This window comes from Macaca fascicularis, chromosome 15 (assembly GCF_037993035.2).
Source record: "Macaca fascicularis isolate 582-1 chromosome 15, T2T-MFA8v1.1".
In the NCBI taxonomy this organism is placed as follows: domain Eukaryota; kingdom Metazoa; phylum Chordata; class Mammalia; order Primates; family Cercopithecidae; genus Macaca; species Macaca fascicularis.
The window spans coordinates 116,738,973-116,752,733 of record NC_088389.1 but is presented as its reverse complement, the minus strand read 5'-3'; the positions used below and the strand labels follow the sequence as shown (position 1 = coordinate 116,752,733).

At 37.9% G+C, this 13,761-nt stretch overlaps 1 protein-coding gene across 12 annotated transcripts in view; it reads left to right on the top strand.

Moving 5' to 3' along the window:
- Positions 1–10,364, top strand: part of TUT7 (terminal uridylyl transferase 7) — a 65,521-nt gene extending 55,157 nt beyond the window's left edge. For all 12 annotated transcript variants that reach the window (XR_012424832.1, XR_012424831.1, XM_005582075.4 and 9 more), the window contains one exon: positions 9,352–10,364. Coding sequence is in view for 9 of the 12 variants with exons in the window: in XM_005582075.4 (XP_005582132.3) it covers positions 9,352–9,419 (68 nt within the window). In the remaining 3 variants the exon portion in view is untranslated. The remainder of the gene's footprint in view (positions 1–9,351) is intronic.
- The last annotated feature ends 3,397 nt before the right edge of the window (positions 10,365–13,761 follow it).

Genomic DNA, 13,761 nt, shown 5'->3' with positions numbered 1-13,761 from the left:
CAAAACAAGAAAAGGGAAAGAGAATGGTTGGCTAAGGAGGCAGCCTCTCTGGTCAAGTAACATTTAAGCAAAGAATCCAATGAAACAGAGGGGCCAGTCCGGGGAACTTGGTGTTCGACTGGTAAACTCAGAGATGGAAACGGGTGTTGTCCTACAGCATCACTGAGGCAGTGTGGCAGGAGTGGAACAGGATTGGAAACCTGAGAGAGAGAAGAAACTTGAAAAAAAAAAAACAGAGTAGAGCAGGCAGGAGGCTGAGTGAGTGGTGGAGGTGGAAGTGAAGTCAGAGGGTAGGTAGATCTGGATTATGAAGCGCCTTCAGCAGTGGTAGTGACTGTTTTTGTTGGGTTTTTTCCCCCTTTAAGTGAAATGAGAGAGTATTTTAGGGTTTTGAGCCAAGGAGTGATATTATCTGAATCCTGTTTTAAAAATCTCATTATGGCTGCTGTGTGGAGACAGGGTAGCTACTTAGAAACCAACCCACCTCAGCCTCCCCATTTATAGAGATGGGGTCTCACTATGTTGCCCAGACTGGTCTTGAATTCCTGCCCTCATGTGATCCTCCCACCTTGGCCTCCCAAAATACTAAAATGATAGATATGAGCCACCACATCTGGCCATAAGCTTCAGCCTTGAGCAGACACTTTCTAAACACTTTATTTAGGGAAAAAGAAAAAAAAAAAAAAAACACGAATTCTTGCGTAGCCACGGTGTTCATTTTGCTGAGAATAGTGTAGCATAGTGTTTACAATTACATGGGTGTAATTTCTAGCTTTGTGATTCTGAGAGACTGCCTTATTCTCCATATGCCTCAGTTTCCTCATGTGTAAAAAGGGGGTAATAATAATACCTGACAGGGATGTTGAGAAATCCATGTAAAAGTACTTAGAACAGCGCCTGCATGTAGTGAGAGCGTAGAAAAGGTTTGTAGTGGTGATTGCATTGATGTTATTATTCCTTCAGGGTACCACCAAGTCTTCCAGTGCCAGCATTGTTCAATTGAGAGAGAAATATAGATGCTGGGCATATACCTAGAAATGACATTGACAATAAGTTATGATTTCTGTAATTATCTTCTGAGTAAAAAACGTACATATTTATAAATCTTTTGAGCAACTGGAAAAAAAGTATTAACTTAAATTTACTACAGGAAAAATGTATTGCAATAATTATGTTACTTATACCAGAAAAAATTACGTTACTTTATACCAGACAAAAGAAAGCATTTATAGGTGGTTAAAATCTATCCTATCCAATAAATTGGACTCTTCCAAGTAAGTATATGACAGATGATATAACTGTTTCTAGTTTATCTGTGATATGTGTATCCAAATTATTTATGTTGTTATAAATGTGAACTGTATCTCACCTGTAAGTAGTGTTAATTTCCCCACAGCTCTTCCTTTCCGTAGTACTAAGTATGTCTTTGGCCCACTGGTAGTTTCTCAAGAGAGCATGTTGATATGGACAGCCCCCCTACTCTCATATATGGTGTATTGACCTTAGGCAAGAGATGTGGTTTCTCTGAGCTCCAGATGTGTCATCTATAAAATTGGTGTTAACACCGTTTATCTCATAGGGTGCTAAGAAGATTAAAGTACCACCCAGAGCAGGCACTCAGTCAAGTTCTCTTTCCTCTCCTGATACCTACCCCCATCCTTTCCTCTAGGCTGCATATAGTTCTTTCCTCCCAAAGGAGATCATAGTAGATAGAAAATCCCGTGAATGTCCTTGGTCTTTGTTGTTACCTCCCTCCGCCCCATCCCCCCACACACAATGCCTTAGATATACAGTAGGTTTTATTGATTAGAGGTGAACTTATTTGGAAGGAATAAAAAGACAAAGCAGGAGAATGGTCAAGAACATGAGTTTTAGAGTGAGACACTTGAGTTTGAAATCCAGCCCAACCATTTACTAGTTATATGACCTCTGTCAAGTTATGCAACCTCTCTGTGCCTCAGTTTCCTTTTTGGTAAATTGGTGCTAACACCTCACAGGACGATTGTAAGGATTACCTTCATGTAGATAAAGCACTTAACACAGCATCGACACATCTCATCACTCAATAAATTATCACTGCCCTTTGTTACTGTGGTTAGCAAACACTTGCTGTAATTTATCTCTTCTAACTTGGAGGACAAATAAATAATGGAAATTTTTAACAAAAGTATGTAGAGATTGTGGTACCACAGTGATAAACTGATTTTTATGCTTACGTTAATTACTCTGGTTTGTATATGACAGTTTATTCAGTATGAGAATCTCAGAAAACTAATGTTTTTTTCTATTCCTTAATCTTCCTACCCTTTTTTTGGTAAAGAAAATTACCAAAAAAAAAAAAAAAAACTACCTCTGTCTTTTTATTTATTCCATTTTAATCTCATGGCTTGGAATCTGAGAAATTGGAGTTGCTGGAAGAGATTGGTGGGTGTCTTTTTGCTCTCATGGTGATGTATTCTTTTACAGCATTTATCATTGACCAGAATTTTAAAGCCTGCTTATTTTAAAAAACAAAAACCAGTGATCTTTATGAAAATAAGTTTACAATAATAGAAATACTTTTTAAAATAGTATGGGGAGAGCTCACTGTCAGTGAATATAGATCATTCTTGTTGATATCCTTTTCTGGATATTCTGATGTATTAATATACCATTGTTTAATCATGTCTTATTAATGGACTGGCTGTTTTCACATATTTGATATATCAAGTGTCTTTACAGCTTGTGCTTGCATATTCTTTCCCACAATATTGGAAGTCCACATATTTCCTTGTACATTTTTAAAGTTGATATCTAAATCTGGTGTCATTGTAGTTGCAAAGCATGTAATTTCTTGGGGGAGGGAGTCTGTAAATATTGACATTTTAAAATAAAACTTTTAAATCAGCCTTAAATGTATCAAATGAAGTATAAATATTATTGCTTTTTCATACCCACCATCATTTATATACAGCTCAGCTCTTCTTTAACAGGCAAAAATTACATATCATTTCCCTTTCCTCCTCAAATTCCTTTGTTGTACTTCTATAGAATTTCATCATAAGATGATATATTTTGTTTGTTTGAACTTCTCCCTGAGATGATATACTTTTATTACACATTTCAGATATTTTATTGAGTAGCTTATCATGCTTATCTGCAACAAAAATGACAGGGGCGACAAGCTAGACCCTGTCTATTTTCTACAAATTAAATTTTTAAGCTTTTTATTAAATCTCAAAGGATGAAAATGTTTTCTACATTGAGTTTTCACAATTAATAGAATATATAATTGATCAAAACAAATGTTACAAATTTCAATTAAAAATTACTTTTTATGTTTACTTACTGAAAATGACTTTTATTTATAAGAAAGATGAGATTTTTTCCCTATACATTCATGTATCTTTGGGTCAATATTATTCACTGCATGAATGAAGCTGTTCCTTTTCTCTCCCTAATTTTTTTGTTTTTATAGTTGATAAAAATGGAAAAACCCCAATATTCTTTATGATGGCAAATTAAAAATAATAGAAATACTTTAAGAGTTTGGGAATAGAAGATACATTACAATAGTGCCACTCAATTATTTTGATTCCTTCTTAATTACATGACCAAAAATCACAGTGATGTATCATCAAAAATTGTTTCTAATGATCATCCACTATCAGTGTAATTTTATGAAAGCTAAAAATTTGGATTTTAATTAGAGGTATTTACATTTACCACAGATACCAGCATTTTGTTTGCTTCTCCTCTTCTCTGTTTTTTTTTTTTTTTTTTTTTTTTTTTGCCTCGTGGCAATACACCACAGTAAGATTTGGCTGGTTAGGAGATACGCCTTTCTTTTGTAAAGTAGGTGAATAATTGTGAAAGGGGAGTTAGAAAGGATAGGTGGAGTGATTCCTGAAAACCAGCCTAAGCCTTGACCACAAAGGCATTCACAGGCATATAATTTTTAAGAAAGAGTATATATGGAAGTTGAAGAGCTGGAAATTGACTCTCTCAAAACTATCCTTGCGGCTGGGCACCATGGCTCACACCTGTAATCCTAGCACTTTGGGATGCCAAGGCGGGCAGATCACCTGAGGTTGGGAGTTCGAGACCAGCCTGGCCAACATGGTGAAAGCCCATCTCTACTAAAAGTGCAAATTTAGTCAGGTGTACTGGTGTGCACCTATAATCCCACCTGCTCGGGAGGCTGAGGGCAGGAGAATCGCTTGAACCCAGGAGGTGGAGGCTGCAGGGAGCCGAGATCAAGCCACATGCCCTGTCAGGTAGGCTCAGGAACCCATGGACCCTGGTTGAAAGAGCGCTGTTTACATAAAACACTCTAATGAATATTCACATATTTGTCTAGTGAATATTCACAATATTCACATATTGTTATTTCATCAGGATAAATGCCCACTCATAAGAATGATAGGTTTAAAAGTATACACATTTTGACAGTGATGCCAGTATTCCCAAATTGTGATTGTTGACAATCATGGAGAGTCAATGACATTGTTTCCCATACCCCGACGTCATTGGGATAGTCTTTTTTCCTTTTACACCTGCTTGAATTCCTATTATTACCATTGAACTTTACCTTTTTTTTTTTTTTACATGATTTCATCTATCTTTCTTTATATTTATGTCTTTGTGCTTTTGTATTGGAGTATTCTTGACAGGCTCTCACTGTTGCCCAGGCTGGAGGGCAGTGGCTCAATTACAGCTGCCTACAGCCTTGAACCCTCAAGCGATACTCCTACCTCAGTCTCCTGAGTAGCTGGGACCACACGCTAGTGACACCACACTCAGCTGATTGTTAAAATGTTTTTGTAGTGACGGAGTCTCACCATGTTGCCCAGGCTCGTCTTGAACTCTTGGGCTTAGATGATCCTCCCTCCTCAGTTTCCAGTACTGGGATTACAGGCATGAGCCACTCCCCCCGGCCCAGTTTATTATTCTTTTAACCTCACTTATATGTGTTTGCCATACAGATGAATATTTGTTTTAATAGTGTGATCTAGCCAACTTTTGCATGGTTTCATATGATAGCAAATTTTATAAATGTCATGTTATTCCTCTATATTATATAAAAATTCATTCATCTGTTATTTCTAGTACTTTTGTTTTTTTACATGCAAATATTTTATATTCAGGTATAGTGAACATTTTTCGGATATAGTAGATTACATGTTTAAATGCTACAGTAGTAAAACTACTAGTACTGTACTTACCAAAGGGTTTAACATTTTGGGAAAAACAGAAACAGGGGCAAGTAGCAGTATAACAGTAACTAACTTACCTTCTAGAGAATTGACATTGTTTTTCCATTTTTTTTTTTTTTTTTCTTTTAGAAGGGTCTCACTCTGTCACCCAGGTAGGAGTGCAGTGGCACAATCATAGCTCACTGCAGCCTCGAACTCCTGGGCTCAAGTGATCCTCCCACCTCAGCCTCCCAAGTAGCTCACAGGCATGAGCCACCGTGCTATGCCTGGCTCAATCTTTTTTTTTTTTTTTTTTTTTTAAATAAAAGACCTGTCACTGAGGTGGTAGAAGTGCCTTGAGTACCATCACCAAGATCGTTTCCTCTGTCATGTCCCTCTCAGCCCTAGAAACATCCATTATTATGAGGTTAAGTCTCCTAGTTTCCCCCCCCCCTTTTTTTTTTTGAGACAAAGTATCCCTCTGTCACCTAGGCTGGAGTGTAGTGGTGTGATCTCTGCTCACTGCAACCTGCACCTCCTAGCTTCCAGTGATTCTCCTGCCTCAGCCTCCCGAGTAGCTGGGATTATAGGTGTGAGCCACTGCGCCCAGCCCCTTCTGGTTCATTTTTTTGTACTCTTCCATATGTATTCCTTACCATATGTTTCTCCTTGGTGAATTTTTAAATTTAAATGGCATATCATGGTATATAATAAGAATGTCCTATGAACCGGGGATGGTGACGTGGGCATGCAGTCTCAGCCACTCAGGAGGCTGAGGCAGGAGGATGGCTTGAGCCCAGGAGATCTGACACTGTAGTATGCAAAGATAGCACCTGTGAGTAGTCACTGCACTGCACTCCAGACGGGGCAACAAGCTAGACCCCATCTGTTTTAAAATTTTTATATATTGCTGTTTTTAGATTTGGGGGTTTTTCTTTGCAGTATTCCACCCTGTGAATACAAAATATTCTATGTATTTATTACCCAGTTTTAGGTTGTATTCAATATTCTGCTGTTATAAACAGTGCTATAGTGAACATCCTTGTAGAAGTCCCCTTGAGCATGTGCGAGAGATTCTTTAGGGTTTGTGTATCTACAGGTCAAATCGTTAGGTCATAGCTTGCTTATGTGCATTTTAGTTAGATTCCATCAGATTACCCTTGTATTGGCTGAAATAATTAGAACTCACACTAGCACTGTGTGGGTCATTTCTTTATATCCTGAAAATACTTGATTTTTTTTTTCAGAATTTTCATTTTTGCAAATATGGATGAGAACTACTTATGGTGTTGTTCTCATGTGTATTTGTATGACTGGTGATGCAAGGGGCCCTTTTCCTTTTTTTTTGTTTTTTTTTTTTTTTGAGATGGAGTTTCACTCTTGTTGCACAGGCTGGAGTGCAATGGCGCAATCTCCGCTCACCGCAACCTCTGCCTTCCGGATTCCAGCGATTCTCCTGCCTCCTATCTCCTGAGTAGCTGGAATTACAGACACTTACCATGACACCCGGCTAATTTTCATATTTTTAGTAGAGACAGGGTTTCACCATGTTGGCCAGGCTGGCCTCGAATTCCTGACCTCAAGTGATCTGCCCACCTCAGCCTCCCAAAGTGCTGGGATTACAGGCCCTTCTTACGTATTTATTGGCCATTTGGAGTTCCTCTTCTGTGAATTGTCTGTCCAAATCATTTGCCCATTCTCCCATTAAATTATCATTTCCTTATTAATTTTTAAAGGTTCTTCATTTATTCTGAATACCGCTCTTTTATTATTGCATAAATTTCAAGTGTCTACCTGCAGTATATCTTCTGTTTCAACTTTTTATGTGTCTTGCCATTCCAAAGTTTTTAATTTTGAGATAATCAAATTATTAGTTTTCCATAATTCATTTTCATCATCATTTGGTTCATAATTTAGGGTCATTTTTAAGAAATTCTTCTCTAACCTGAGGTCATCAAGATATCCATCTCTATTTTCTTCTAACAGCTTTAAAACTTTGTTTTTTCTATTTAGACCTTTAATCCATCCAGAGTTTATATGTGTATAAGTAGGAGATAGTGATCTGAGCATTTTTCCCTCTGGTGAAAAGCCTAATCTCTTTTTTTTTTTTTTTGAGATGGAGTCTTGCTCTGTCGCCCAGGCTGGAGTGCAATGGCATGATCTTGGCTCACTGCAACCTCCATTCCTGGGTTCAAGCAATTCTCCTGCCTCAGCCTCCTGAGTAGCTGGGACTACTGGTGCACCGCTGCCATGTCCAGCTAATTTTTTTTCGTATTTTAGTAGAGACCAGGTTTCACCGTGTTGCCCAGGCTGGTCTCGAACTACTGAGCTCAGGCAGTCTGCCCCCCTTGGCCTCCCAAAGTGCTAGGATTACAGGTGTGAGCCACCGCACCTGGCTGAAAAACCTAATCTCAATACTTTGTGCAGTTCACAATATCAAAGATGGGTGCCTAGAATACAATGGTAGAAAATAGAGTACTTCGTTTCTTCCTGACTGAAATTTCTTACTGAATTCCCTGGCTGATATTTTTCGTTGTGAGTTGATTATTTAGATGTCCTGCTTTGAAAAGTATGTGTTTCGGGAATGTTTTTATTTGCGTACTTACTATGTTTGCTATGGAAAATTTAGAAAGTACTGTTAAGTAAAATGAAGAAAATAAAAACCATCTAAAATCCCTCCATTCTAGCATTAACTACTTTTTAGGTTTTGGGGATAACGTTTTCCTGTCTTTTTACATTAATGTAATAATAGTTCACATTTATTAAGCATTTTCTATGTGCCAAGTACTATTCCAGTTGCTTTACATGTATTCATCTAATCTTCACAATAACTTCGAGGGGCAGGTATTATTGTCCTCATTTTGCAGAGAAAGAAAATGAGGCATCAAATACATGATTGGTGGGGTGTTTTTTAGTTTTTTGAAAATACTATTTATATAGTTTTATATCTTGTTTTTTTCACATTATTATCCTTCTGTGTATACCTAATATTCTATTATGTGCATAGTTCCTTATATACTTGGTCATATTGTAAGTTTGGGACTTTTAAGTTCTTTGCATTGTTAAATTATAAAGTTTTTATGAATATTTCTTTAGCAGAATTTCTACCCACCTCCTCCTGATCTTCTTCCTCCTAATAATTTGGTAACCAAAAATTGATAGTTTTAATTTGCATTTCATTGATTACCCCAATATTGAATTTTTTCATATACTTATGCCATTTTTTTTCCTATTTTGTATATTACCTTTTCATTACCTAGTTGTCTGTTGGTGTTCATTCTTTTATCTGTTGACTTACAAGTTCATTAAGTGTGGTAGTATGCTTAGGAAACTCTTACCCTACCCCAGGATTACCTAAATACTCACTATTTCTTATGCTCTGACTTTCTCTTAGTTACATTTAATTCTGTAGTTCACTTGGAAATGGGTAGAGAAGAAGGATATGGTGTGAGGAGGGAAACTACCTTCCTTCTTTGCCTCCAAAATTACTTATTTGACATAATACAGTTATTGAATAATTCATTCTTTGCCCCATTGGTTTGAAATGCAAACTTCATTATGTATTACTTTGTTACATATAATCACCAAGAATTTCTCAGGTTTCTTAAGTTTTTTCATTGATCTATTTGTTCAGACTCCAGAACAAAATTTAGTAACTATTCTGTGGTATTGGTTTTAATCAGTAATCCTCATTCATGTCCTCTACCTGCAAATATAAATTTCCTTTTTTCCTTTTATATCTATGAGTTATTGCTACAATGATTACCATCCACAGCTTTGTATCTGCAGAGTAATGATCTAAGATAATTACTTCTGGCCAGATAATTCTTTGCAATCTATTGTGTTTGGTTGCAAATGAAGATACTGAATTATACAAGGCAGAACCTTAGGTTTGTCTGGTGCTCTGTACCAGCGTGGAAATAGTGAATATGTAAATGTATTAAAATGAGATCACTCTAGGAACCTGTCTGCATTCAGAAAGAATTTTGACTAAGCTTATATTTAATCGATATCTGCATATATACTTTTTAATATCTAGTCTTATTACTTGATTCTAAACAAGTGACCAATTCTAGTATGAAGCTTTTGTGACTAATTAATAAGTAATTTTATGGCTTTTGTCATAAAGTGAGGCTTGTTTCATTTATATTGGGTTTTGTTTCTTCCCCTCCTCTAGGTAGCCTTTCCAGTAAATATATGACTCAGGGAAAAGCCTCAGCGAAGAGGACCCAGCAGGAATCATGAGGGAAGGAAAATGCAGCACTCTAAATGGCCACTCAGGCGTTCCTATTGACTCGGAAAATTAGGTTCATTTCACAGGACACAGCAGCGTAGATCAGGCTTCAACTTAACATTTAAGGGAAATGTCAGATTTTTTTTTAATTTAATGAAATTGTTAATGAGGAAGAATTTTTAATATAGTCTTATCCACCACACATCCCCTTAGATTTAAGGATTTTAATAGAAAGCCATGATGTATGTATTTAAGCCAGATTAAAAGAAAAAATGTAACTATGGACCGGTATTCAATGAATACAGTTTCATGGTTTTTAATTCTTTCAAAGCACATTAAAAATGGTGTGCTGATAAACCCCAAGTAAATTAACCCTTTTTCCGTATAAATCCATTTTTTGTTTTGAAGAGGGGAAATTATATTTATTGTTGTTTACTGAATCCTTGTGTGAAAGCATATCAAATATGTATGAACTGCTACTGCTGTACTTCCAATTTACAGACATCATTTTATTGCTATTTGTAGACGCGATAACATGAACATGAGTACCTATTTATGTGGGCCTTCAGTGGATGAGAAGTGCCACTCAGGTCTCTGGGGTCTCCCTCTCTAATTTTAAGTAAATTGACATATAACTGCTATGCTTATCAAAATGAAGTAAGGAAAACAAGTAGTCCTGTTTGCCACTAAAAACATTTTCAAAGGAAAAATAAAATGAAAGTACTTTTTACTTTTTATGATACTCAGAAATTAGGATGAAGAACTTTTAAAAATTCCTGAAGATCAAAGAGGTTATCTCTGCCAGTCACAGGTGTGGTTGGTGTCATTCTGGGTCTGACTGGAGCCCTCCTGGACTGTTTCTTTAATTTCAAAAGCCCTGCAGACATAGTACCTGGTCAGAACTATGCCTCGGTTTATTTATCATTTTGAAATAAAATCAAAATTTCAACCTGTAATTTTATCTACATTATTTTCTAGTGAAAGATTCCTAAATTTCCTGGGGAAAAAAAAAAAAAAAGATGAAGGAATGAGGACATTGGGAATGATAGTAAGAGGAGTTTAACGAAAGAGAAGAAAGGACAAATACACTCCTGTAAAATAGCATACACAGAGTTCCCTTTGACTTGTACCCTTGCAGTCATTGGTGTGTGTTAACATCCAGTGTGTTCCAGGCTCTGGGAACATATAAATTTGTTATTATAAAAGGCACAGATGGGGGTGAGGGGGCGGGGAATTTGTAGGCAGGGAGGCGCAGGGGGTGCTTGCTGGGCAAACATTCTGGATGTCTGAGGATTCAGAAGACGCATATCCCTGTGCCCTTCTTTTTTAAAAAATTATTTGAAGACAGTCTAGCTAAAGACAAATCATATCAAAATTAAAGAGTTCAGAATTTGGAGGCCGTAAGTAGAAAGAATTAGTGATCATTCCCTACTCATTTTGAACGCAAACTAATGAATGACGCAACCTGGGCTGATGCTGCTCTACGTGACTGTCCTCAGCTGCCCCCCTTCCGGTTTCTTCTCTTTAACTCATGCATGAAAGTCGACGAGGCTTACAATGCTTGTCACACTTTTCTTTGAAAAGCCCATTGATGCTGTTCTGTTGTTTTCTGGCATTATAGCAGAAGACACGTCTAAGACCAGGCTAATTTTTGTTCTCTTGTAGGTTTTGTTTTCCTGCCTGGGTGCTTCTGTTTTTTAATTTATCCCTGTAATTCAGAAAGAACATTACCTCAGTATAGAAATACATCTATCCAGCGACTTCATGCTAGGAAAACTTCAAGTTTAATCTCTACATGACTGGCTTAATTTTTACTGTCATTCTGGTGCTTCCTGTTTCTAATATGGATTTTCTTATTGCACTTCTAATTTTCTGGAATTTACCTCACTGACCTTCCTTTACCTCTCATTTCCTTAATTTCCTTATATTCGCTTCCTTTTCACAGGAGCCATGTTTTCTTGTATACCTTTAAGGATGTTAAAAGTTTCCTACATTTTAATCTGATCCTTATGGTAGCTTCTGCCCAAAGTACTGGGTGTTTTGTTTGATTTTCAGTTCCTCACAGTGGATCCATGGGTCAATGAGCAGTATTTACCAGAGGGCCTGCAGAATGGATTGCCCTTGATTCTTTACTTGGATGTGGTCACAGCCCCATCTTGCTGCCCCAGCTGGGATACTGAAACATCTGCTCTTTGCTAAGTCCATTGGCCTAGCTGTCTTTCAAGTGCAGCCAGCTTATCTGTCTTCAGCTCTACAAATGCCCCATTACCAAGGTTCTCCTTGCCACCTTCTCTCAGGAACAAAAATAGGAAATCTCTTTAGTATAGCAGTGGTCCAGTGGCCCCAACCTGTGGTGGTTAAAACTTGCTCAGCTGGGTGCAGTGGCTCATGCCTGTAGTCCCAGCACTTTTTGGGAGGCCGAGGTGGGCAGATCACTTGAGGTTAGGAGTTCAAGACCAGCCTGGCCAACATGGCAAAACCCCGTCTCTGCTAAAAACACAAAAATTAGCCGGGCTTGGTAGTGGGCGCCTGTAATCCCAGCTACTCGGGAGGCTGAGGCAGGAGAATCACTTGAACCTGGGAGGTGGAGGTTGCAGTGAGCCAAGATGGCGCCACTGCACTCCAGCATCTCAGTGACAGAGCAAAACTCTGTCTCAAAAAACAACAACAACAACAAAAACTCTTGCTCAATGTGTGCAGGATCAGCAGTGTGCAAAAATGTTTTTAAATGTTCTTAGATAACTTCAGTGTATTTTTCTTCTTGAAATATGTTTGACAAATGGCTTCTTTTTTTTCCTTTTTTTTTAATCTTTCATGAGTGGAAAAGATCCTGGATACATCAATAGAGTCCAGGGTTACAGGCAAAAATATATATATACACACACACACACACACACACGTTGAAAACGGAATTTAACAAACCCCGGTAAAACTAAAGCCCTCAGTAGTTTTTTCTCTGGAAGCAGGCATATTTGGACAGCAGCAGTCAAGAACTTCACAGACTTTCCACTGAATGGAACTCTAGACTTAGACAAGGCCTGGCCTACCTCGTTTTCCAGCTGTGTGGCAGTCCCCTAATCTCAGGCAGTTCGATTTCCATTCCAATAAAATGGAAACCATACTTGGCTTTCCACAGAGTTGTGATGTCAAGTGAGGTCTTACCAGGAAAACACTTTTTTAAATGTCTAGAACTATGAAACTAATGCCTGAAGTGCAGGGCAAAACAGTTCACTATTGTAAGTTCTGTCACGTATTAGCGGAAATCTAAAAGTGGTTACAGCTTGTAACTCCTTTGACACTTACCACACCCACCTCATGTTGACACCACAGGACAGCTGCTGTTCTGAGATAAGCTCACATACTGCTTAAATAATCGTGAAATTTATTCTAACAGCTTATTTCAGGGACTTGTGCCAATTTCAAGTGATATTAGAAACTAACAAGTAGATCCTGTGACTTAATGCTTATGTGCAAAACAACTAACCAAGTTAAAAACTGAATAGTAGGGTTTTTCTTGTTTGTTTGTTTTTGTTAAATAGTGGGTATTAAATAGAGGAAAGAAGTCTGTTAAACATACACAGGATCCTGAATCAGAAAATTGAGGACTAGATTTTTTCAATAGTGTCTAATGCTCTCTACTAAAATCCTTGAGTTTCAGCATCTGTAAAACTGCCATGCCTGTGCTTCTGTCCTGTTTAGCTCAAAGTTGTGAGGCTAGCATGAGATAATATAACATGCTTGTGGGGTTTTCTGAATCTTGTAAAGTGCTGCACAACTGTGTAATGTGTCAGTAATTGAAAAAAAAAAAAAGACATGGCATCTTTCATTTTCATTAAATTTTATTTTTAGGGCTGCTTTAGGTTCACAGCAAAGGTAAGCAGAAAGAACTGAGCTGCATGTATCCCTTGTTTCCACACGTGCCCCACTGTCACTCTGCACCACAGTGGTACACTTGTTACAATCTTAAACCTACATGGACACATCATTAGCTCTCAGTGCCCATAGTTTACCTTAGGGTTCGCTCTTGGTGGTGCACATTGTGTGGATTTTGACAAATGCATAATGATATCTATCTACCATTATGGTAGTTTCACAATACATGGCATCTTTAAATACTCATTAACAATTACCATTTGAGTGAGGCTGTGTGCCTTGCACCCCTCTAAGGACTTCTCCTGTCATTTAATCTTCACAATATCTGTAGGAGGAAGGATATGAGATCCCAAACCCCCAGGTAGTCAAAGATGAAGGCCAAGAAATAAACCCACCACACTACCACCTCTCTATGCCCCTCCCTCCCTCCCTTCCTCCCTCCCATCCTCCCTCCCATCCTCCCTCCCATCCCGTTTTTAG